General features: G+C 39.9%; 2 protein-coding genes across 3 annotated transcripts; one reads left to right on the top strand and one right to left on the bottom strand.

The window, feature by feature from the left end:
• The first annotated feature begins 388 nt into the window (after nucleotides 1–388).
• Nucleotides 389–10,297, top strand: LOC149838011 (uncharacterized). The gene is made up of 5 exons (XM_090007558.1): nucleotides 389–812; nucleotides 1,825–1,960; nucleotides 2,052–2,879; nucleotides 4,637–4,838; nucleotides 10,021–10,297. Exons 1-5 carry the CDS (start codon nucleotides 736–738, stop codon nucleotides 10,044–10,046), a joined length of 1,269 nt encoding a protein of 422 aa, XP_089863684.1. The 5' UTR covers nucleotides 389–735; the 3' UTR covers nucleotides 10,047–10,297.
• Nucleotides 10,298–12,292: 1,995 nt separating this feature from the next.
• LOC149838010 (glucan endo-1,3-beta-glucosidase 14-like) lies at nucleotides 12,293–20,148 on the bottom strand. Of its 2 annotated transcripts, XR_016431928.1 has the most exons (4): nucleotides 19,942–20,148; nucleotides 13,788–14,827; nucleotides 13,012–13,149; nucleotides 12,293–12,745 (listed from the first exon to the last, which is right to left on the bottom strand). XR_016431928.1 is itself a non-coding variant. In XM_090006318.1 (3 exons), the coding sequence occupies exons 1-3, from the start codon at nucleotides 19,991–19,993 to the stop codon at nucleotides 13,099–13,101; spliced, it is 1,143 nt and encodes a 380-aa protein (XP_089862444.1). In that variant the 5' UTR covers nucleotides 19,994–20,145; the 3' UTR covers nucleotides 13,010–13,098. The 2 variants fall into 2 exon arrangements, 1 of the variants encoding a protein (XP_089862444.1); XM_090006318.1 differs by lacking the exon at nucleotides 12,293–12,745 and having other exon boundaries at nucleotides 13,010–13,149; nucleotides 19,942–20,145.
• Nucleotides 20,149–22,080: the final 1,932 nt, after the last annotated feature.

Below are 22,080 nucleotides of genomic sequence, written 5' to 3'. Positions count from 1 at the left end.
AAGAAGACCTGTCTGTAGACAAATTAGGAGAAAAAAAAAGTTGTTGATCAGGCATGAAGAAACCCTCCTTTCCAGGCAATGAGGGCAATATGGTAATTTTGATATGATTAACCATGGTTTGATCTTGGTCAACCCACTTAGATGAAGGAGGCATGTATTTGAGAATGATTATTTTTAACTCAATCGGGTTTTTGTAATGTCTAAATAGATAGGCTGTTTTTGTAATTAGTTCAAAAGATAGACGTGTCTTTGTAATTTTTTATTAATAATTAAATGGTGTTATAAACTGCTAAAATACAACAACTTACAGGATCTTGATGGTTATGGTTAATACCCCAAACTCAAAAGATTTACCCATTTCCTACTGTCCCTCTCCAGCACCCCACAATCAGATTCTTTCTTTTCTTCTTTTTCTTCGATGCCCACCTGATTTTTTTTATTCATGAGAAGCCATTGATCATTCCACTACCATTCTTAGTGTTTTCCATTCCTCACTTTCGATGCCTTCTCCCTTAGAGAATGATGCCCGAGCCTCTTGTTTTGCAAAAGAAGAGAGAAGGCGTTGATGGGGAGGATAATTTGTGGGATTTTGGTGGTGGGTTTATTGACTTGGGGGATTTCTGATACAAGAATGTGGTTTTTTCCCCTCTTAACCGAATTGGGTGTCTAGGATTTTTGATCTTTTGGCATTACATTTGAGTTTTGTGGTTCTTCCTACCGGTGGTTTTGATAGAGATGGCGGGTAATATCCAGAGATGGGAGAGAGATCCTCTGTTCTCTGCTGCCGAAATCGTGCAAGACTCCGCTGACAGGTCCGTGCTTCGTTTCTTCGAACCAATTTTTCTACTCATGTTTATTTGGTGATGCATTTATAGAGAAAAAATGAATAAGAAGAGAGAATATGCATCCCCAAAATTTATTCAAAGAAGCTCACGCCCAAGCCCCCTATTCTGGCGATCCCATTCATAGCATGTTGAAGGACCTCTGGTTCCAACGAGTATCATGAAGTTCTTGTTGGGTATTTGGTGGTTTTCTGAGGGTTCACGCTTCTTCTTGATTGATTTCTAACGGTGTCACTGAAATACTTCTTTTTTCTTTTAATATATTTGTTGGGGATGAATTTGTTCCTCTTATGACATCAGATAACCATACATGAAGTAGGAATTGTGGATTTGACACTCATTTTATTCATTTGCTTTTGTTGATAGGTTTAATTTCTTCCTATTCACTTTTTGTTCACATGTTAACTAATTGGTGTTAGAAAATTCAGATAGAATGATGATTTCTAATGTTGGTACTTGATAATTTTTAAGAATTGCCATGTTCTATTGGTCTTGAAGAGATTTCCTACGTGTTGTTTGTTTCTGTGTTTTTTTCCGGTAAATGCTTGTCAGGATGCATTTGATCTCTTCTTATTCAGTTTTTGTTCATAAATTTAATTGATTTTCTGTTATAACAGCCAATCAAATTCAAATTAAAACACGACTTTTTAAGGGCTCTCGTATTTTATTTGCTTTGAAGAGGTTTCGTTGTTTTGTTTTTGTTATATATATATATATATATATATATATATATATATATATATATATATATATATATATATATATATATATATATATATATATATATATATATATATATATATATATATATATATATATATATATATATATATTGGACATTATAAATATTTATATTTTGCATAAGCCACTTGGACCGTTTTTTATTTACGTGTTTGTTGCTGGTGCCAACTTCGATATCTGACTGGAAGAAGATAAACTATAAAATTGTAACGAGTCTTAATAGTAGTTTACGCTTGTACAGGATGGAGTCTGCTTTTAGAACCCTTTTACATGAGCAAAGCCTTGTTGGTGCTGAACCTACTGACCAGAAACTACTCAATTCAATAGAATTTCACCGACGAGATCTCATTACTGCCCTTGGAACAACCAAATGGCAGGTAATTGATATGAGTCTTTTATGCATTTTAAGTTATTTTGTTCCTGCACAATTGACTATATCTCATTCAACTTCTTGTCATTGTTATTCAGTTAGAGGATTTGGAGAGAGCTGTTAGTTTATCTGGTGTCTCACATGAGGCAAACTTTGGTGGAGATGCTATGTTGAGGCATGGCCAGTTTATAAAAGCAATCAGGGAGCAAATTACACTCAAGGAGAAAAGCCTGGAGCACCCATCTATGAGAGAGTGCAATGGCAACAATCAATGGGTAAATTTAAATGAACAAGATAAGGAACAGTTAGCTCTATTCCTTTCTGGTGGTTATTCATCAGACTCTGTAAGTTATGAGACGGATAGAAGTAATCTCAGAGCATCTGGGGATGAGCCCACTCCCTCTGGCTTTGATGATGGGAGTGATGAAATAATTGAGCTGAAAGTTGATGGGACACCCAACCACGAAGGCAGCGTGCACTCTGGGACCAGTTCTCTCATGCATTCGGACTATGGTATTCAGTCAAAGAGTGCTCCGGATCTTAATTGCTTCAGCCACAACCACTTGAATACACCACCTCAGATATCTGCACAAATGAATTCTGATTGTGGTGGAAAGTGGGATCGACAATGCAATAGTTTTGAACAAGGTGTAATTGTAGACAGAAACTATGAAGGTATGTATGTGGATTCCAGGGGTTGGGACTTGGAGGGCACTGATGGTAGTGCTAACAAGAAAAGGTTGAAATCATCCCGAAGCAGGGCAAGTCTATGGGGTCTCCTAAGCTACTTGGGTTCAACAACTGAGAGTAAGATGTCTAGAAGTTTTACCAAGCGAAGGAAAGATGGTGAGACAAGTGTTGACTATTTGTTGGATGTTGGGCAGATGACATCATCTTCAACTACTGGCATTTCTCATGTTGAACAGGTGACTTTGCAATACATAATAGACTGCGGGTTGGAGTTACTTTCTTCTTCTCCTTCTATTTGCACAAGAATCTGTTTATGAAATTTGTAGCATGGAATATTAGTATTCCAAGATGAATTTGCATGTGATTGCTGCTTTCTTACCTAGATTAATATGCAGTTATTTCATCATGGCGTGTTTGTTATTAGTTTCAGAATTATGCATAACATGACATGCCTGAACAGTCAGTGACTACACACAATCCCTCTTTCTCTATGTGTGTGCGTGTGCATCTGTACACCTGATTGTGATGCAGAATTGTCTGCACTCTGGATCACTGTGCTGTGACTGGTTTTAGAACCATGCATACATGCCATTCCTGAACTGTGGGTTAGCTAGACAACCTGACATTCATTTGTAACATAATGAAGCATACACATGTGTCTGTGCAAGCGCATGTGCATGCTGCTTGGTTGTGAATTGTCATCACAATTCATGCTTTAGGAAGCATGCCTATTCATATTCTTGCAATAGAAAGTAGAATTAAATGTTCCAAGTTCATTTCATGGCTCATTTTTACGTGTTCCATTGTTCGTGATCCATTGTGACAGTTGGCTTGCATAAACTTGTGATGATGTTAGTAGAAATTTCTTGGAAGAAGTCTATGATCTGGAGGCTGGAAGAGACAAGTTATTTGATGCATCTCACTATTATGATGTTTCTCAGGGAAAAGCTTTAGGTTATTGGGGTACTTCTGATCTTCCCAATATTATAAACCATATTGATACTTGTTGCCTTCTTTCTTCAATTTATTTTCTCTTTTAATGCTTTTTGTTAGAAATGAAAAGATATCACAATAAATTAGAAAATGCATCATGAACTTATAATTAATATTATCAAGATATTTTCTTCAGTAATTCTATTTTTAGAAGAGATTCAATTTTTTGAAATTTATTTTTACTATTTTTGTTTTATAAACATTCCCTGAAATTTTCTGGAGAAATATCTTGATAAAACCTCGTTGATATTATTACAGTAATGATATTTGTGTTCACAGTGTAACATTTACCTTGTATTTCTTGCAATCTTTGTGATTGATGGGCTTTTCAAGGCTGTGGTTCTGGGATTTAGTTGGAGCCGCAGCCAACTCGGAAAAGCATCAGTTACATGCATCTGTGCTGACTTCGGGTCCATTGGCAATGCAAGCTATGTTTGATTCATAAGCAACTTTGGCTAACTTGATGATGTACCAGCTCTAAGCTACTTTTGACTGAGATTACTTGAGCCCAATCTGGTTGTCAGGCCTTTACAGGTTAGCTTTATGTCTCTTTTTCAGCCAGGATTGTGAATAAAGACATAAACCCAATCATAGAGCAACATGTAACAGAGTCTCACGCTGGCCAGAATTCGCTGGAGCTTTGCTAGGGTTCACAGGTGATGTGTGAAGTATCACAGGCAATGGAGCTAAAATTCCATATGAAGGGATTGAGATATGTATACATTAGCTATTTATACATAGAAATATATTCCTGGGTCCTTTAAATACCTGTAGAAAATAAGAGGATCATCAAATATGTTCATTGTTTTAATGGATAAAACTAAAGTTAGTGCAAAATACAGATATAAAGTTGGTTTTGTTGAGATATCTACTAAATTTCCAAAGTGACTATATTCCTCTTACTGTGCATATTTATCCTATTTTGATTCTGGGAATGGTGTTTGTGAATGCGTTTCCGAATCTGTTGCTTAATCTTCCATTTTCTCTGTTTACCTTGCAGTCCAAGCACATGTGGCCATTCTTGACTTCCTCACTTGGTTCTGGTCAAACACTTTATTTGGAGGGGGTGACAAATACTACACAACCACGGATATGGATTGATTCTATCCAGAGAAAGCTTCAAAGGATTCATAACTTTGTCCGATACAGAAAATTTCCTGTGCGGATAACATCAGTTATATTTGTTATGCTTGGAGTTGTAGGTATGTACCCCTTAGTGCCATTAACAGTGTATTTAGTTTGCTATATTTCTACTTTATTTTTATTTTTATTTTTGTTGGACTAATGTTTGAATTGAGATGAATTTTCTCATTATTGAAGGGCTAATTTGTATTCAAACTGAAATCATGCATTAGGGTTTCATATAAAACACAAAGAAGAAGTGAAGAACAACTTCATATTCAGTAGAGTAAGAGAGCTCCTTTTAAGGGTCAATTCTCACTAAGAATACTACATGACAAAATAAAACAAAACTGCACAGGACAAAACTGTCCCTGATAATGCTTTAATGTACAAAAGAGTACTAAATAGAAAAGGGGGCAACACATGACTACATTGACTAGTAATACATTGTTTTACACTATTCTTAACACTCCCCTTCAAACTTGGGATGATGCAATAGAATCATTCCGAGTTTGGAAAGTTATGAGTTGAAATGAAAACGAGCAAGACTCTTACTAAATATATCTGCAATCTGATTCCTTGAGCCCACATGCTCCAGAGTAATAACTCTATCTTTATAAGTATTCTTTGTATAGCGACAATCTATTTCAATGTATTTGGTTCGCTAATGAAACTCTGAATTCTTGACAATATGAATAATACTCATATTGTTACAATATAAATGAGTTTTGTCCACAATGGAGACTCCCAACTCACCCATTAACCATTGTACCCAAATAACCTCAGTAATGACTTAGGCCATAGCTTTATACTCAACTTCTGTTGCGGATAAGACAACCCTCTGTTGTTTTTTGCTTTTCCATGAGTTCAAAGAGCTTCCAAGAAAAATACAAAAAACCAGTAGTAGAGAGATGATGATCTCTAGTAGAGCCTCCACAATGAGCACCACAAAAGACCCTCAATACTGTATCTGATGATGATAAAAAGAACATGCCATAGTGCATAGTGTCTCTCACGTATCTGATAATCCTGAATGTTGCGACTAAATGAACTGTCCTGGGAGCACTCATAAATTGTCTGACTTCATGAACTACATAAGTAATATATGGCTTGGATATGGTCAAGTATATGAGACTCCCAACTAGTTGTCTGTATACTACATGATTCTCTAACTCCACCATTTATGGGTCTCATCTTCAATTTTGCTTTCATAGTCGAATGGACTCTTCTTGAATCATCTCTTAGCCTTGCTTTTACCATCAAATCTATTTCATACCTATGTTGGGACAAGTACAATCCCCTTAGTGAGTATGTTATCTTTAGACTAAAAGAATATTTCAGACACCCTAGGTCTTTCATCCCAAACATGCTAGCCAACTTCTTCTTGGTTTCCTCAACTCTTTTCATGTCATTTCCTGTGAGAATCATATCATCTACATATAGAAGTAATATGCATCTTCCGAGCATAGAGAAAGATACAAACATGGCAGGGTCATGATGACTGCTTAAATCCAAGAGATTTCACTGCTGAACTAAACTTCTCAAACCAGGCACGTGGTGCCTATTTAAGTCCATACTGGATCTAAATATCCTTATGACAATTTCATATACACCTCCTCTTCCAAGTCTCCATTCAAGAAAGCATTTTTGACATCCAATTGCCATAGGTTCCACTGGTGTACTGCGGCCACAACGAGCATTGTACAAATGATTATCATATGAGCTACTGGAGCGAAGGTCTTAGCAAAATCAATTCCAAGCAAAATCAATTTCAAACCGCTGACTATAACCCTTGGCTACTAATCTTGTTTTATATCTTTCAATTAACTCTTCTGCCTTGGTCTTTATCTTATAAACCCACTTGCTCCCAATAATATTCTTCCCTAGCGGAGGTTTTATCAATTTTCGTACTTGCATCATCTTAAATGCACTCATTTCTTCAGCCATAGCTCTTTGCCACTCATCTTTTTCTGCTGCTTCCACTCAAGTCTCAGGCTAAAAATGCACGATGTTGAGAAGAAAAACTCATAGGATACAAAACGAGAAGGAGAAATCGAAATTCTAGAGTTTCTACATACTTGAGAAGGATCAAGGAAAGAAGATAACAACTCTGATGGGGACTTTAAATTTTGGTGTCCGGATTCAACTTACGAAGGAATAGGATCAAAATTGGCCTCTTCTCTTCTCTCTGGTTTTGCCTCCACTTGATTCAAGAAGGGGATTTCAACAACATTTTCATATATTTTTGAGTAGGTTTGCCTAAACCTACTATCTCAAGGCTAAACTTGCTCCCCTTGAATGCCCACCCCTTCATTTACACACTCTTTTTCACCAAAAGGATCAAAGAAGGATAAGTCAGACTCATCTCTCGTCTTTTCTCCATTTTGATTGAAATATAGCAAGTCCTCATGAAAAATAACATGTTGAGATACCCACACCTTTCTTCCAATAGGGTCATAACATTTATAGCCCTTTTGACCTTTAGTAAAACCAATAAAGCAACACTTAACAACTCGTGGAGACAACTTATCTCTAGATCTATCAGGTAGAAGAACAAAGCGTATACATCCAAATACTCTCATTATATCATAGTTTGAAGTTCTTCTATACAATTTTTGAAATATAGCTGTACTTTTAAGTATACTTGAAAGCATATGATTTATTCGATAGATACTCAACTAAACTGCATCCGTTTAAAACAATTTGAGCACTCCACCTCTAAAAAGACGGGCTCTTGTTGTCTCCAAGATATGTATATTCTTTCTTTTGACCACTCTATTTTGCTTATGAATGTAGGGACACGATCTTTGATGAACTATACCTTTCTCTTGTAAGAACTTCTCAAATACATAGCTGACATATTCACCACCGGAGTCCGTTCAAAGTGTCTTAATTTTAGATGCAAACTGATTCTCAACCATAATATGAAAGCTCTTAAAGATCTCAAAAAATTCACTTCTATTTTTCATAAAACATAACTAAGTAAATATTGTGCAATCATCATGAAAGTAACAAAATATGATGATCCTCCTTTTGACAAGATCGGTGAAGGAGTAGAATGTACATGATCAAAAGGGCTTTCAGACTCCTTATCACTAGACCCAAATGACAAGGCAACAACTCTCATAGTTTCTAACATGATTGGACAGAAGTAACTGAGGCCCACCAATTCTTCCTGAAGATACCAATTTTTGCAAACTAGAGCTGAAAATCTTGGTCTCTGGTGCTACAAAACACTCATCCATGACTGACGCTCCCAATCTGATTCAGGACTTATGCTCACTCGTATCAAGTCAGTTCAAGTAGTATAAGTCCTCTCTCTTATGGCTAATCCCAATCTTCTTCCCTGATAATTGATACTGCACTACACAACCAAAAGGAGAAAAGATAACATTACAATTAAGCTTGATAATTTGGACAACAGAGATAAGATTCATAGCAATGAATGAGACATGATAAACTTGAGAAAGATTAATCTTACTACCAGGATAAGAGTCAAAAGTAACTTAACCAACTTTTGAGATAGACATAAAAAACCATATGAAATATGAAAAGTGTCATTGCAGGGCTATCAATTGGTTAAGAAAGGTTCATGCACTGTCATATGACAAGGAGCCCCTGAGTCTATTAACCAACGAGAGGAGCAACCTGAGATACCTGAGAGAGCAGTACCAGAGGAAGAGTCAAAAGTAGCATAAGGAGAGGCTACAACTGATTGAGCAAGAAGTTGTAGTTGTTGGATCTGTTGTTGCATTTTCTTTAACAATTGAAGTTGACCACCACTTAATGATTTTAAGACTCTCTCAACAGGCAAACCAACAGATTGAACACCAATCTAAGTGTGTCCAACCATGGGCTTAGTACTCTCACCATCATAATGTCAGAGGTAGTATTTTATGTGACTGGCCATTAGTGTGATAGATCAGCATTTTGACCAACCAATCGCTGGTTACTATCTCATTAGCATTATTATTGCTGTTACTACTAGTTCCTGAAGGGTTAGAGGTTTCATGGGGCACTAATCTTATAAAGTGTGGATGTCATGATTTGTTCTCTTATAACCTTTGGTAGGAAGAGATTTGTGATTTCACTACATCAATTTTGAGAAGTTGAGAATGATTTATTTCAATCCAACTTATTGAGCTTCAACATTTGGTTATGTTGTTATTTTCGTGTAGCTGCTCTTTGTGTATCTGATAAAGCCCACGTTTTTAAAACTTTAAAGCTTTATTGCTTGTATATTAATTGCCAAAATGGGAAACCCTATACCATACATCGCCAAGATGTTGTTGTTACAAGTTCCTTGTACCAGTGACTGGTTTGAGTTGTTAGCTATGTCACATGGGTGCGGGTGCGACATGGGTGCGGCGCAGTTTTAAAAATTTTGGACACGGGGACTCGGCTATATATATATTTAAAATATATATATAATAATAATAATAATAATAATAATAATAATAATATATCCTGTGTGCATATATGTGGATATTGTCCTCTAAGGTTTGGCACCAGCATGAGTGTTTTTATAAACTTTGCAAATTGTACTTTTGCCCTTGCAGAAAGGGGGGTCCGGGGGCTCCCCCCGGCACGGGTCCCACTGCGCGGTCAGCGGGCGGGGGTCCATGGGGGGGCCGCCCCTGGCGGGGGGCCGTAGGGGGGCAGCGCCGACCGGATTTTTTTTTTCTGGGGCTTATGTTTGAGGCTTCGTTGCAAAAAATGTACATACTGCCAAGAAAAGGAAAAGATAGAAATGTCAAAATTTCTCAAAAAAATTGTCTGCACATAATTATGATGGTTATTTGTAGTGAACCATCCTTGACATGCATGGGCAGGGATCTCGCACCCAATTTGACAGGACAAGGAATCACATAATGAAGACTTTCAATTCCAGAAATCCCACCATAACAAAATCTTAACACAAAGTCCTTAATTTAACAGAACTACTAAAAGGACAAACAGAGACTCCAGTTATTCTAGATCATTTAACACAAAATGAGAGTAGCTTAAGAAAACCCAGTTCAACCAGAATAAGCGGTGACTCAGAAGCCCCAAAAATGATTTTTTTTTTTGTTTTTTACCTTAAAATGGACAATTTTTTTGTCCTTGGTGCTGATGAAATGTGTTGCCTCATGCCTTCAGATTTGTTACCACGAAAAAACAAGTACTTTGGCAAGAATTACTTGATCCATGTATCCAATTGCAAAAACAAGTAGTTTTGCTTCTCTTACTCTGCTTAAAATCTGTACTGTGCCAATACTGCAGGGCTCCTTGCGTTTTGGGTCATTTAAAGAGTGATATTGCTTCTCACTCTTTCCTCAAGAAGGCTATCACTTATTGTCTCTGGGGTGCACTCCTACATCTCTGCGACACTTGTTTTCTTCGGCATTGACAGATGCTTACGATGGTTCATTCAGATATCCTGGTTCAAATTGAATCAGAATCTTGGGAATTCTGTGTGACATATTGTCCTTTTATTGTATGAAATGCCATTTGTAACTGGTTATCGTTTATGAGTTTAAATATAACCGTTTGATTCTTTCCCTTCTGGACCTTTTTTGTTGGGTGGATTGGGCATTTGATTTGTTACCTGGACTAGATGTAGTATCCCGAATCTTGAACAGGCTCATGGCATCCTCTTTTCTGAGCCTAATTACTAGAGAGTGCAACTTAGTTACATTTCTTTTTTTTGTTGGATAACTGGGGAAACCCACCTCACTCACTTGCGAGCACATTATTGTAAAAGCCCCAGGTCCTCTTTCCCACCAGGTACACCCAACTTTCGGAGATTTTTCTCAAAAAACAAGAATTTCTAAATCTTTCGAAATATTCCCTTGATAAGAAATTCCAGCTGAGTGACTTTTTTTTGGATAGTCCACAGATCGCACATTGGCTGGCCTCGGGTTGGTAAAAGTTTAATGAACCACCTTCTCATGTGCCCGAGTAGCCCACGTTGTTACACCATCCCACTATAGAAATGGTTGGTCTCAATTCGCCCAGCAGGCCAATTATTTGTAGCTACAATAAAATGAAAGCTACCCCAACCCCATACCGATGTGCTATGCCCATAATGTGGACTGTCTCATCATTAGGGGTGGCAATCGGGTCGGGTTGGTGGGTCGACCCGGCGGGTTGACGGGTCAGCATACCTCAACCCGAACCTGACCCATTTATTAAACGTGTCGGCTTTGGCAAACACGAACCCGACCCGTTTATTAAACAGGTAACCCGACATGACCCGTTGGGTCAGGTTGGCGGGTTAGCGGGTGGGTTGGTGGGCGGGTTGACCCGCCCGCCTAACCCGTTTATTAAATGGGTTGGCATACCCCTAACACGAACCCAACCCGTTTAATAAACGGGTTAGGCGGGTCGACCCATTTATTAAATGGGTTAGTTTAAGCCCAACCCTAACCCGCCTAAGAGTTGGGTTGGTGGGTCGTGTCAGGTTTTGCCACCCCTACTCATCATAAATATAGTTGGTTTCAGTTCACCCAGTAGGCCATATTTGCATAGAGAAAGACAGCTCATTTAACACCCCCCCCCTCCCTCTCTCTCTTATTTTGGGATTTGAGCTAGTAGTTACCCAGTTAATTGTGGATGGCAGTGGACCAGGGGCGGATGCAGGGTACAAGGTCTTCATCCCAAAATTCTGCCCTCCATCCCTGCCTTCATCCCCGTTTCATGTCCTCCATCCCCAGTCCAAACAGGGTAAGGCAGGGTTGGGTACCGTTCCCCCGGTCCACTTTAAAGAGGTTGAACCGTCCAAGGATCGATCGTGCGGACCAAAAAAGGAGAGGAAGGAGAGCTTACTAGAAAAGCGGCAACCCAAAGAAGATGATGGCCGTTTTAGCTTTAAGGTTAGAAATTAGAAATATATATAAGGGAGTTATATGAATTTTTATTAAATCATTAAAGGTATTTTAGTAATTTTACTAATGGGGGCGGGGACGGAGGAGCATGGCGGGGCAGAGGAAAGCGTAAGTCCATCCCCAGATGGGTTTTGATTTTAACCTCCATCCCTGCCTCATGTCCTCCATCCCCAATCCAAACGGGACAAGGTGGGGCGGGGGCTGTTTCGACCCGGTCCATTTCCATCCCTACAGCTAATCTGGTGAGACACGGGATTACCCTGTAAATTGTTGACTCAGATGATGAGCTTATCTTGAACAACCCTGTATAACCAAAATACAGCCTCTCACATAGGGGCACAAACGGATCTGGTATGAACCAGATCATGGCAGATCCAAATCTGAAGTTTTGTGCACCAGACTTGCATCTAAATCCGAATCCTAATAAAATTTGATGGGGAGTTGTATTCGTGTTCAAAATATACATGGTAATACTGGATCCATTAAAATAAGACCGTTAAAATGTTGATCCCAACCTGAAAACAATCCGAATTTGTGAAGTCCGAAATAAAGCGTGAGACGGGATTCAGATCGAACAAACACGAACCATTTTGCACCGTTCAGTTTCGCATTCACAATCATGCCAAATGACCTAGAGGGGACCCACCGACCAAGGAATAAAATAGGTAAACAAATAAATAATCAGTCAGTTAATTATAGTCCAACTGCTGCTTCCAATAAAGAATCAAAGAACAACAAATACAAACTCTTCACCAATAAGGAATTTCTGCAGACATCCTCATCAGATCGGTAAAAAATAAACAAGGTAGTTTATAAGCTCATTTTCTATAGAGCAGGCTGGTAGTCTGCCCTGTAGAAGATGGTCCACAGGTCCACAAAGCGTTGTGTTTCTATAGGACGCCGCTCCACAGAGGACCATACGGCAGGCGTTGAATGCCAAACTGATTTCAAATGACGAAGCTTGATCAACGTGGAATGAATGGATTTGCAGGCATTCAGCACATGCCTTTGTGGTTTTCTATAGAGCAGCATCCTATAGAAAAACAAAATCAACTCAGCCAAAGATTTCCATGCAGCAGATGATTGGTTTTACGATGACGACTTCCCATAATCTTTTTGACCTGCATTTGAAAATCAAGACATGATATCAATAACCGAAGCCTAAGAAGTCCTGGATTTCATTAATAATGCCAAAGTGAATGATGGAAAAATACTTGCTGCCCTAAGCAGAAAGAAGGGATTTCTTAATATTTTGAATATAAAATATGATAAATCATAGATTTCAAACCTAAGTAGGCCAATACAGCAAGCAATGTATCAATGACCAAGAGTAGAAGCTTATGAATAATTAATACAATTAACCAAGAAACAGAGTGAATGCACTCACCAGCAGAGATCTTTTGAACAGAAATTACGGGCCCCATGTTAATGATCTTTAAGCTCCTCCATTGGCAACCAATCAACATCCTTGAGCTCACATTATCAGGATAAGCACAATGCCCAAAAAACCCAAACTCTGAATCATCTGCAAGAAGTTCCAAAGTTGAAAATCTTATAAGATCTGTTTGTAGAACTGCCCACATAAAAACCATGTCCAACAAAGAAAGCATACTAATAACGTGACCACCAAAAACATATTTTGAAACCAAGCCATTAAAAATTCAAATTCCTTTCTTTACCAACAACAAACTGTCTAGAGCATAGTTACCAAGAAACTAAATGGACACTAGAAGCGGAAGTTAGGAAGCGAGTCTTAAAAACTAGTATGAAGTGGGAAGCGGTTATCAAGTGATTATGCAAATGCTTGAAAAATATAAAGCAAACACATAGAAAGCAATACGGAGGGCAGGTGGAGGCAAATAAAAAACAATATAAAACCAGTATACAAGCTTGTTATAAAAAAAATTATAATTTTCTAATATGAAACACGGACGAAGTGAGAAGGTTAGTGAGTGGGATTTAGGGATGCAAACGGGACGGGTTTCAGATTCCAAAATACATTGGGGGAGTCGGATGGGTTCGGATCTGGGACAATTTACAAATTCTTCTACCTGGATCCAACCCATGTGCAACCCTAGTGGGAATTGACAAGAAGGGAAAGGGAAACTTAGGGAAGCAATTGACAAAAAGGGAAAGGAAGGAAGCAAAAGGGAATCGATTTACCTGGCTCCTCCTCCCCACTGCCTCTCCTGAATATCCAGCAAGAACCCCATTGAGCCCAATGTGATAAACCGGCGTGCCATCGGGATGGAACAATCCATAGTTCCTCTCAGAGGTCGGCCCGGGCTTCATGTCCTCATTGAACAGAGCAAACACGTACGTATCCAACGGCACGGACGGCTTCTTCGGCGTTCCCTGCTTCACCTCGATCCTCTTCAACAGGTTCCCGTTATAGATCCCGGCATTCTCCGGCGTCGCCCCGGCCTCGTCCGGGTCCCCTTTCGACGGCCAACCCGTCTCCGAGATCCTCACCTGCAACTCTGGCTGGCCCATCGCCGCGAGCGCGGCGTAGACAGCGTCGATCTGGGCGTAGAGCATGTTATCGTAATGCAGGTTGGAAACAGAATCGACGATCCCCTTGTTCGGCAGGAAGAGGACGTACTCGAGGGGGACCTGGCTCGGGTTTCCCTTGTAGGCGAAGTAAGGATAGACATTGATCAGGAAGGGGGAGTTGGTCTGGGCGTGGAAGTCCAGCAAGGGTTGGATGTATCCGGCCAGGTCCTGGCGGAAGGCGCCGGAGGAAGGTGGGTAGGAGGAGGAGAGGACGGTGAGGGAGTGGGCGGTGGTGACGGTTACTTGGCCGTCGAGGCCGAGGGCGGAGAAGGCCGAGTGGATGTTCTGCATCGCCGGGAGGAGGTTGGCCATGAGGACGGTGTCGTTGCCGGAGAAGACCTCGTTGCCGACGGTGACGCAGGAGATGAGGGTGTCGGGGAGGAAGGGGCGGACGTTGAGCTGAACCCAGGCGAGGGCGAAGGAAAGGTCGGTCATCCTGGCGACGAGCTCGTTGCCGATGCCGATGACGAACTCGATGCCAGTGCCGGCGAAGGCGCGGAGGACACTGGGGTCGGCGTCGTAGAGCTTGACCTTGCGGACGTTGATGGAGCGGAGGAGGGCGGCGACGCGTAACGGGGACGGCAGGTTGTTGGCGATCTGCCCGTAGTTTATGCCCACCCCGAGGCTCTCTGCCTGCTGGAACAATGCACCTTCGTAAACAGAAGAAACAAGCACAGTAATTATGAGCACCATGGATGGACAAAGGGGACAACGTAGGATGAGAGAGAGAGAGGCACAGAAAATACATATAAAAGCATTGTGAAAGAAGTTTGAACGAAATTGGGACGGAAAGTTTCCTATTTTTGAGACATTGATAAACAGTTGTTGGGCAGCACTCCAAGCAACATAACATATAAATGCTAAAATCCATGTTATACACTAACCGGGGCTCCGCTTGTCTGGTAGGAGCAGTGCTAGTGTACGTTACCTTGTGTTGGGAGGCTCAAAACCCAATGGTATAGTTGTATAACTGTTAGGAGTCGGGCTAACTCCAGCTTGCCTTTTAAAAAAAAAAAACATGTTCTACTATCAAAAATCACTTCTTTCCGATATCTGTTCTTATTCTCCAAAAAATCAATTTTTTATTGGTTTTCACCACTGAAGGTCTTTAACAACGTTGGGAGGTTTTGAACCTGCGATGCCCAACATCACAGGGAGACGTGCACTGACAGCTCCTACCAACCACACAGAGCTCCAGTTGATACGTTGGGAGTAGGGGTGGCAATTTCTGACACAACCAGCCAACCCGACTCTTAGGCGGGTTCGGGTTGGGCTTAAGCCAACCCGTTTAATAAACGGGTCGACCCGTGTAACCCGTTTATTAAACAGGTCGGGTTCGGGTTGGGGGTATGCCAACCCGCCAACCCGGCTGACCCGTTTAATAAACGGGTTAGGCGGGTGGGTCAACCCGCCAACCCGACCCGCCAACCCGTCTGCCCGACCCGCCAACCCGCCAACCCGACCGCCAACCCGACCCGTCAACCCGTCAACCCGACCCGCCAACCTGTCTACCTGCCAACCCGATCCGTCAACCCGCCAACCCGACCCGCGAACCTGAAAACCCGTTTACCTGACCCAACCCATTTATTAAATGGGTTGGCGGGTCGTGTCGGGTTACCCGTTTATTAAACGGGTCGGGTTCGTGTTTGCCACAGCCGACCCATTTAATAAACGGGTCGGGTTCGGGTTGAGGTATGCTGACACGCCAACCCGACCCGCCAACCCGACCCGATTGCCACCCCTAGTTGGGAGCTTCATAGCAAAGGGACCTCCACCTCTTTTTTATGGTTGAAATAGTTCAATCAACAAGATAAGAGAGGTTGGATCCACATGCATTATTATAGGACCTACATAACCTACAAACTTCATAGCAACCAACCTGTTCATATAATCGCTAAGCTTCGAAAAACTATATGATTTCTCAATGAGTTCTGTCATGGTTGAAAAACGGTGGTGACCCAGAATATCATGTAGAGGATAAGATCATGACATCATTGATAAAGGCCTCCATGCACCAAAAGGCTAGAAACACAAACAAACTACAACGAATTAACCTACATTCTGCGCAATCTTCTTGTTATTCATACGTCACGCTCCATGTGGTATTACATATAATAAAAACCAGGGGCGTAGCTAGGATTGATGTGTGTGTTATAAAATAAAAAATGGCTACAATTATTAATAAAAATCTATTTCATATGGACAAATCAAACTATTTGCTGCAGTCAGGGCTGGGCTAGGACTGGGCCACAAAAATGGATAAAAATCTATTTCATATGAAATCAGGGGTGGGCTTTTAATTTTTTTTTAACTGGGCCGGTTCTGCCCCCTCCCCAGCTCCGCCTATGATAAAAACTAGAAGCAGATCATGTGGAGGATAGGATCATGACATCAGTGATAAAGACCCCACTAAAGCCACAAACCAACTACCCTACATTCACAATCCTCTTGGGCTCCAACTTGTAGCACCACATCTCACAAAAACTATCAAGCCCACGTAATACCATGTTTTGGCTGGATTCATCCCATGTGATCACATAAAGCAGTGTGGTCATATACTCATATGCGCTGGATGAGCCCATCATCTCCAAAGTTTGAATGTCCATCATATCTATTGCTAGTGTCGGCCATGTTTCTCTATAACTATAACCATGGATTCCCCATCAAGGCAATGTTATCATTACATTATTAACACTCTAAAATGATGATCTCATTCAAGATGCATGATTAGGGGAGTAACACAATCAATCCCCAATAATGATCATTGAGATTAAGAATCCATTAATCAAGCGTAAAGGTCTATATGATTGCTAGTTCTATAAGAAAAGTAATAGAAAAGCAATATTCGATGCCATAGCTCGCATCTTTATCGACGAGGCAAATGGGTCCATCGATCAGGAAGACTTGCAGAACCCACTTCCGGGTTCAACGGACTGAGCTGCACCTATCTGTCCCCACAGGTGGGTGCCAATATCATATGCACCCACTGCCTTGGACCATAGTTCCCACTGGTGTATATATACCATCTTAGGAAAAACTAACTTTTCACGCAAAAGTAGGTGGGAAAAGTTAGTCCTGAAAGCTGGTTCTTGTTATTTTCAAAAGAACTTTATATAGTCCAAAATTGCCAGCATGAATCGATGCAGACTTGTCCTTCGGGGTTTATATAGGTCATTTCATCATCACTGACCTCTAAATAAATCTATGCCTATGCATCAACGGGGGCTCTAGTTGTTTGGTAGAAGCAGTTAGTGACGTTTGCAAGTTCAAAACCCAATGATACCTTGTATGACTGGTGGGATCTGCCTAACCGATCATAAAAAAAAAAGTTACTAGGTCTAGTCAACCGGAAGGAGTAACTTGGTTCCGATCAGTCGTATTCAAATCCCTATCTTCCATTTCTAAAAGTCATCCAGGTGTTTTTTGTTTAGTATGAAGATGTATATATCTTTATATTTACTAGATAAAATGTTTTAGATCGAATTGTTTTGATGAGAGAAATATAATTTTTTTGTTGGAAAGTTTTGGTTCATATAGACCATTGATTTTTTTTAAACCTGATTTAAAATAAGAAATTCCTCATTTAATAGATGTTCTCCACTAAAAAAACTACAGAAACATATTTGTAAGGTTTGATTTACAAAACATGTAAAAAAAAAGCAAAAAAATAATACGGTCCATACCGAGTCCTTATATATACAAAGCGAGGAGGGAAGACCAATTACTCCAACTGAAAGTACTATATGTTAGAAACTGCCATCCTTGTTACATCTTCTGATGTTTTTGTCATCAAAATCTAAAAATATAAGCTACATAATTTAGATAATGTGATGTATAAGCGCTTTTTTCAATAGATTAAAAAAAACTGCATATGATGCATCGAAACTTTCAATATCGAAAAATTTGAAGAACTTAAAATAGTGAACGAGCCATGAGGCACCTAAATTTCAAGTCTCAAAAAACAATAGTATCCAAAATGTGATTCTTATCCAACAAATACACCTGCGATTAGGGTTGGTAAAAAAGCTGAACGAACTAAACAGAGGGTGTTCAAACTCAGCTCGTTTTTTTACAGAGCCAGATCCCAGCTTGAGTTCATGGCAAGCTTGAGTTAAATGAGCTGAGTTTGAGCCAGCTTGTAAAAAAGAGTACAGATTTTAAAATGAAAATAACAGAAATTGTACTCCATAGCTACTAAGTCCAGCTTGAGGTCACTGTTCAAAGCTGTAAGCAATAGGATTTAAACCCTAAACTTATTGTTTGTAAGCAAAACACTTTAACCATCTACACTGTCTGACATAAAATGTATGTAAAATATTTATTACTAATTAACGAGTATATACAAGCCGAGCTTAGTTGAGCCAAACACTGATTTTGCTAAAAAAATCCTATATTTGGAAAAGGACAGAGCAACTTTTGAAGATTCAAGCAACAGAGATTTTGCTAAAAAATGACGCAATTTGCGTTTTCTTCTTTGCAGTAGTGACCAGAAGAACCAACGCTGAAAAACGTAATAAAAATCTTATCACATATCACGGTCTCTTGATGTAGCAAACTTAGACAAACGTGAATCTTCAGCAATACTTTTCGTTTTCCCCTGTTTTTGAAGTTCTCTTGCTTTCAGCAACGCGGTTATTACTCATTCTTCTGAATCTTAACCCGTACTGAAGATAAAGAAAAACCCGGAAATTCGGAAACTTGACCACTAAATTTCTAGTGTTTTTTTTTCGTGATATCTGAAATTCTCTATTTAGGATCATTTAATATCCAGTTCGATAACTGAGTTTTACAAAAAGATACCGAAAATCTCGCAAAATACACAAATTTCTGAAGTCTAGATTCTCGCAATTACCTCTTCCCTTCATTTCCGGAACGAATGAAATCTAATGCTAAAATCCTAGAAAAGCTCAAGTTCGGTATTCACCCACTTGAGATAACTATTTTTTATATAAAAAATACCAAAATTCCTCATAATACCCTTTTCTCCTAGAGATAGACACAAAAAAGCCCTTTCCAACTAATTCACTATAAAAGCGGAAGAAAAGAAATTTCGAACAATTCAACACTAGTTTTACTCTCATTTCTTCCTCACTCGTTCCAGAATTCACAAGAATCTCCAACTCTGCATTCTCTCGCTCAAGATCCAGGAAATAAACCGCAGAAAATCAACGAAATCAATGCAAAACGAGTTTTTTCACCTCCAAATTCACATGAAAAACAGAATTCTCCTCGACACTTAAAATTTACTTTTGGAATTAACAGATTTACTTGGAAATATTTGGAAAAAAATAAACTAAAAACGCAATTTCATCCACAAATTTACATGCTAAAAACAAATCATCTTCACTTAAAACTCCATCAGAAGCTCACCAGATTCTGTTAAAAAATATCAGCAGAATTTTCATTTTTTTAGGCATTGAAGAAACAGAGCAAAAAAAGAAAAAAACACAAATGTTCTTCCTTTTCCCTATCTTCCACCGATTAATTACGCCAGAAAAGGAGCAAAAATTACTTGTTACACGCTTTCACTATTTCCTCCACCGATTAATTACGCCAGAAAAGGAGCAAAAATTACTTGTTACACGCTTTCACTATTTCCTCCACCGATTAAATTCCCAATAAGTGGAAAATTTCTAGTAAATCCGACGAGAGAGAGAGAGAGAGAGAGAGAGAGAGAGAGAGAGAGAGAGAGAGAGCCGAACTATAACCATCAACATTACGGAGAGAGAGAGAGAGAGAGAGAGAGAGAGAGAGGCGTCCGTACCTGCGAGCAAGATGCAGGCGTAACAGTAGCGGAGCTGCATCGCACGTGCCATTCGGAACGTGTGCTCTTCTGGAAGAGGAGGAAGAGTCTGTTTATCGTCGGGAAGGAGAAAGGGAGGACGCCTCCGGCTTTTATACCGGGCGATCCATGCGAACGCTTCATCTACCACAGGGATACGTGTCAGAGTTCACGCCGCCGTCCCTCTCCTCGTTCATACCGCTCGACCGCCTTATCGTCTACTCTCGCTACGCCGGGAAACGGCAAAGACGAAACGACTTTCATATCCTCATCTTTTAAGAAAATGACAAATGTGTTGAGATCCGCTAGTAATCATGCATTAAGATAAAGGGGGTCCTCCTGAGTCCAAGCTCTTAACGAAACCGAGCTCCCGTTGGCTTGTTTACGAGAAAAAAAAAATTCAATAATTAGAGGCATTAAGATTAAAAATAAAACACATTGTTTTTAAGTAGAAAGCAATAAGATTTCATCTCTAGACCTATTGCTTGCAAATAAATGATTTGATATCATTTAACACTATATTATATGATGTAAGATTATTTGAAATATGCTTAGTACTTCTTTGTGAGTTTATACAAGTCTAGCCAAGCTAAACCTTTATTGTTCATGTTGAACTTGCCGAGCTTATTTTACAAGTTTGATCGACTTAGGAGCTGAGCCACAAACCACAAACCACAAACAACTATGCTTCTCTCACTCTCTCCAAATTCTAGGAATTCCCCACCTCAACAAAAGCCACAATTCTCATCCTCAAAAAAAAAAATGAAAGGCAAAAAAACTCTGATATTTAAAATATGAGTATATACCAAACGTATAAAAAATACTCACCCTCTCTTTTGAAAATCGATACATCCTTGATACGCGCCCGGTAATTCTCCATTTGAGGATAATTGCCATTTTAAACTTTGTGAAGGGCATTTTAGGATTTGCTGCTTTGACTCTTGGTCTGAGCATCCAAGCCGGCTTTCGGCTTTGGAGGATTAAAGAGTCAAAATCCAACAACGATATTTTGTCAAGGTTCAGCCGTTGCTGACAGGATGCGATGCGTCGGGCGGAAATCATGACCGCTGCCGACGGCAATCCACGTAGATCGAACCTTACATGACGTGGCCGCCACGTCGTCGCGGGCCCCACCTTTCCGACGTTTTGTAGGGGATGGACTCTGGATCGCCTGGTCCCCGGAGTGGATCCAAATGGATGAGGAGTGCCCGTCGGATCCTTTGATTGACCAGGTAGCAATTTGGATCCGGTTGCAAAACAGGCATAACCTGGCGCCATCAAGTCAGGTTTCGATATAGACTACGACGGAGTGATGTAAACTCTTCGGGTTTTGGTCGGATATCCAACTGAGTGGGAGTATGATCAATTGATTGGAGGTTTCAGTATTGAATTTGGATCAACATTTGAATCCAACTCAAAGTCCAACAGGATCTGAACCGTTTTCAAGTAAATGTACATCCGATTAAGGTGTGTACACTAGTTGGATCTGGATTCAGTACAAGCTTTGTTCATTTGAGTCCAAGTTCCATCCCACCTACATCTAACTATATCTGACCAGAGTCCGACCCGTTTATATCGCTACTCCCGTAGGCAGACCACTTCCAAGTTTGGGGATGAGAACCACTTGCTTATTTGGACTTACACATGAAAATAAATGGAATTTGGACTCTAAGTCTATTGAGCCAAGCTCAAGTTGAAGTTGACTCATTTTATAGAAAAAAAATGTACGATTTCAAAGATGGAAACAACAGGTTTTGAATTCTAAACCTATTGCCCTCCAAGCCAAACCAATGTTATCAGTATCGATAGCTTATCGGCCTATAATTTTGATAAGCTGAAGGCCTGAATGTATTTTTTAATAAATATAAAAAATACCAAAAAGTGTTATTCTAAATTATTTTAATAGTTTTCACACGTGTCATGATTGACAGGTAATGATTTATTATTCTAAATTCTTGTGGTGGGACCATTCAGGTTCAAAACCCAGTGGTGGTACGTTAAATAACTGGTGGGGGTCTGCCTAACCCCGGCTTGCCTTTCAAAAAAAAAAAAAGAATTTCTTAAAATATATTAAAAATATGTTTATTATGACTTAACAAGCCTGTGCAAAAAGCAAGCCGA

This window comes from Nuphar pumila, chromosome 5 (genome assembly GCF_984573655.1).
Source record: "Nuphar pumila chromosome 5, dmNupPumi1.hap1.1, whole genome shotgun sequence".
NCBI classification, from domain to species: Eukaryota; Viridiplantae; Streptophyta; class Magnoliopsida; order Nymphaeales; family Nymphaeaceae; genus Nuphar; species Nuphar pumila.
This window is presented reverse-complemented; position numbering and strand designations above follow the sequence as displayed.

Coding starts and splice junctions, on each gene's coding strand:
- LOC149838011 (XM_090007558.1), top strand. CDS start 736: ATGGCGGGTAATATCCAGAGATGGGAGAGAGATCCTCTGTTCTCTGCT. Junction 813..1,824: donor GTGCAAGACTCCGCTGACAG/GTCCGTGCTTCG, acceptor ACGCTTGTACAG/GATGGAGTCTGCTTTTAGAA. Junction 4,839..10,020: donor TGTTATGCTTGGAGTTGTAG/GTATGTACCCCT, acceptor CCAATACTGCAG/GGCTCCTTGCGTTTTGGGTC.
- LOC149838010 (XM_090006318.1), bottom strand. CDS start 19,993: ATGGCACGTGCGATGCAGCTCCGCTACTGTTACGCCTGCATCTTGCTC. Junction 14,828..19,941: donor CGCCTGCATCTTGCTCGCAG/GTACGGACGCCT, acceptor CTGTTTACGAAG/GTGCATTGTTCCAGCAGGCA. Junction 13,150..13,787: donor CAGTGGGGAGGAGGAGCCAG/GTAAATCGATTC, acceptor AACTTCTTGCAG/ATGATTCAGAGTTTGGGTTT.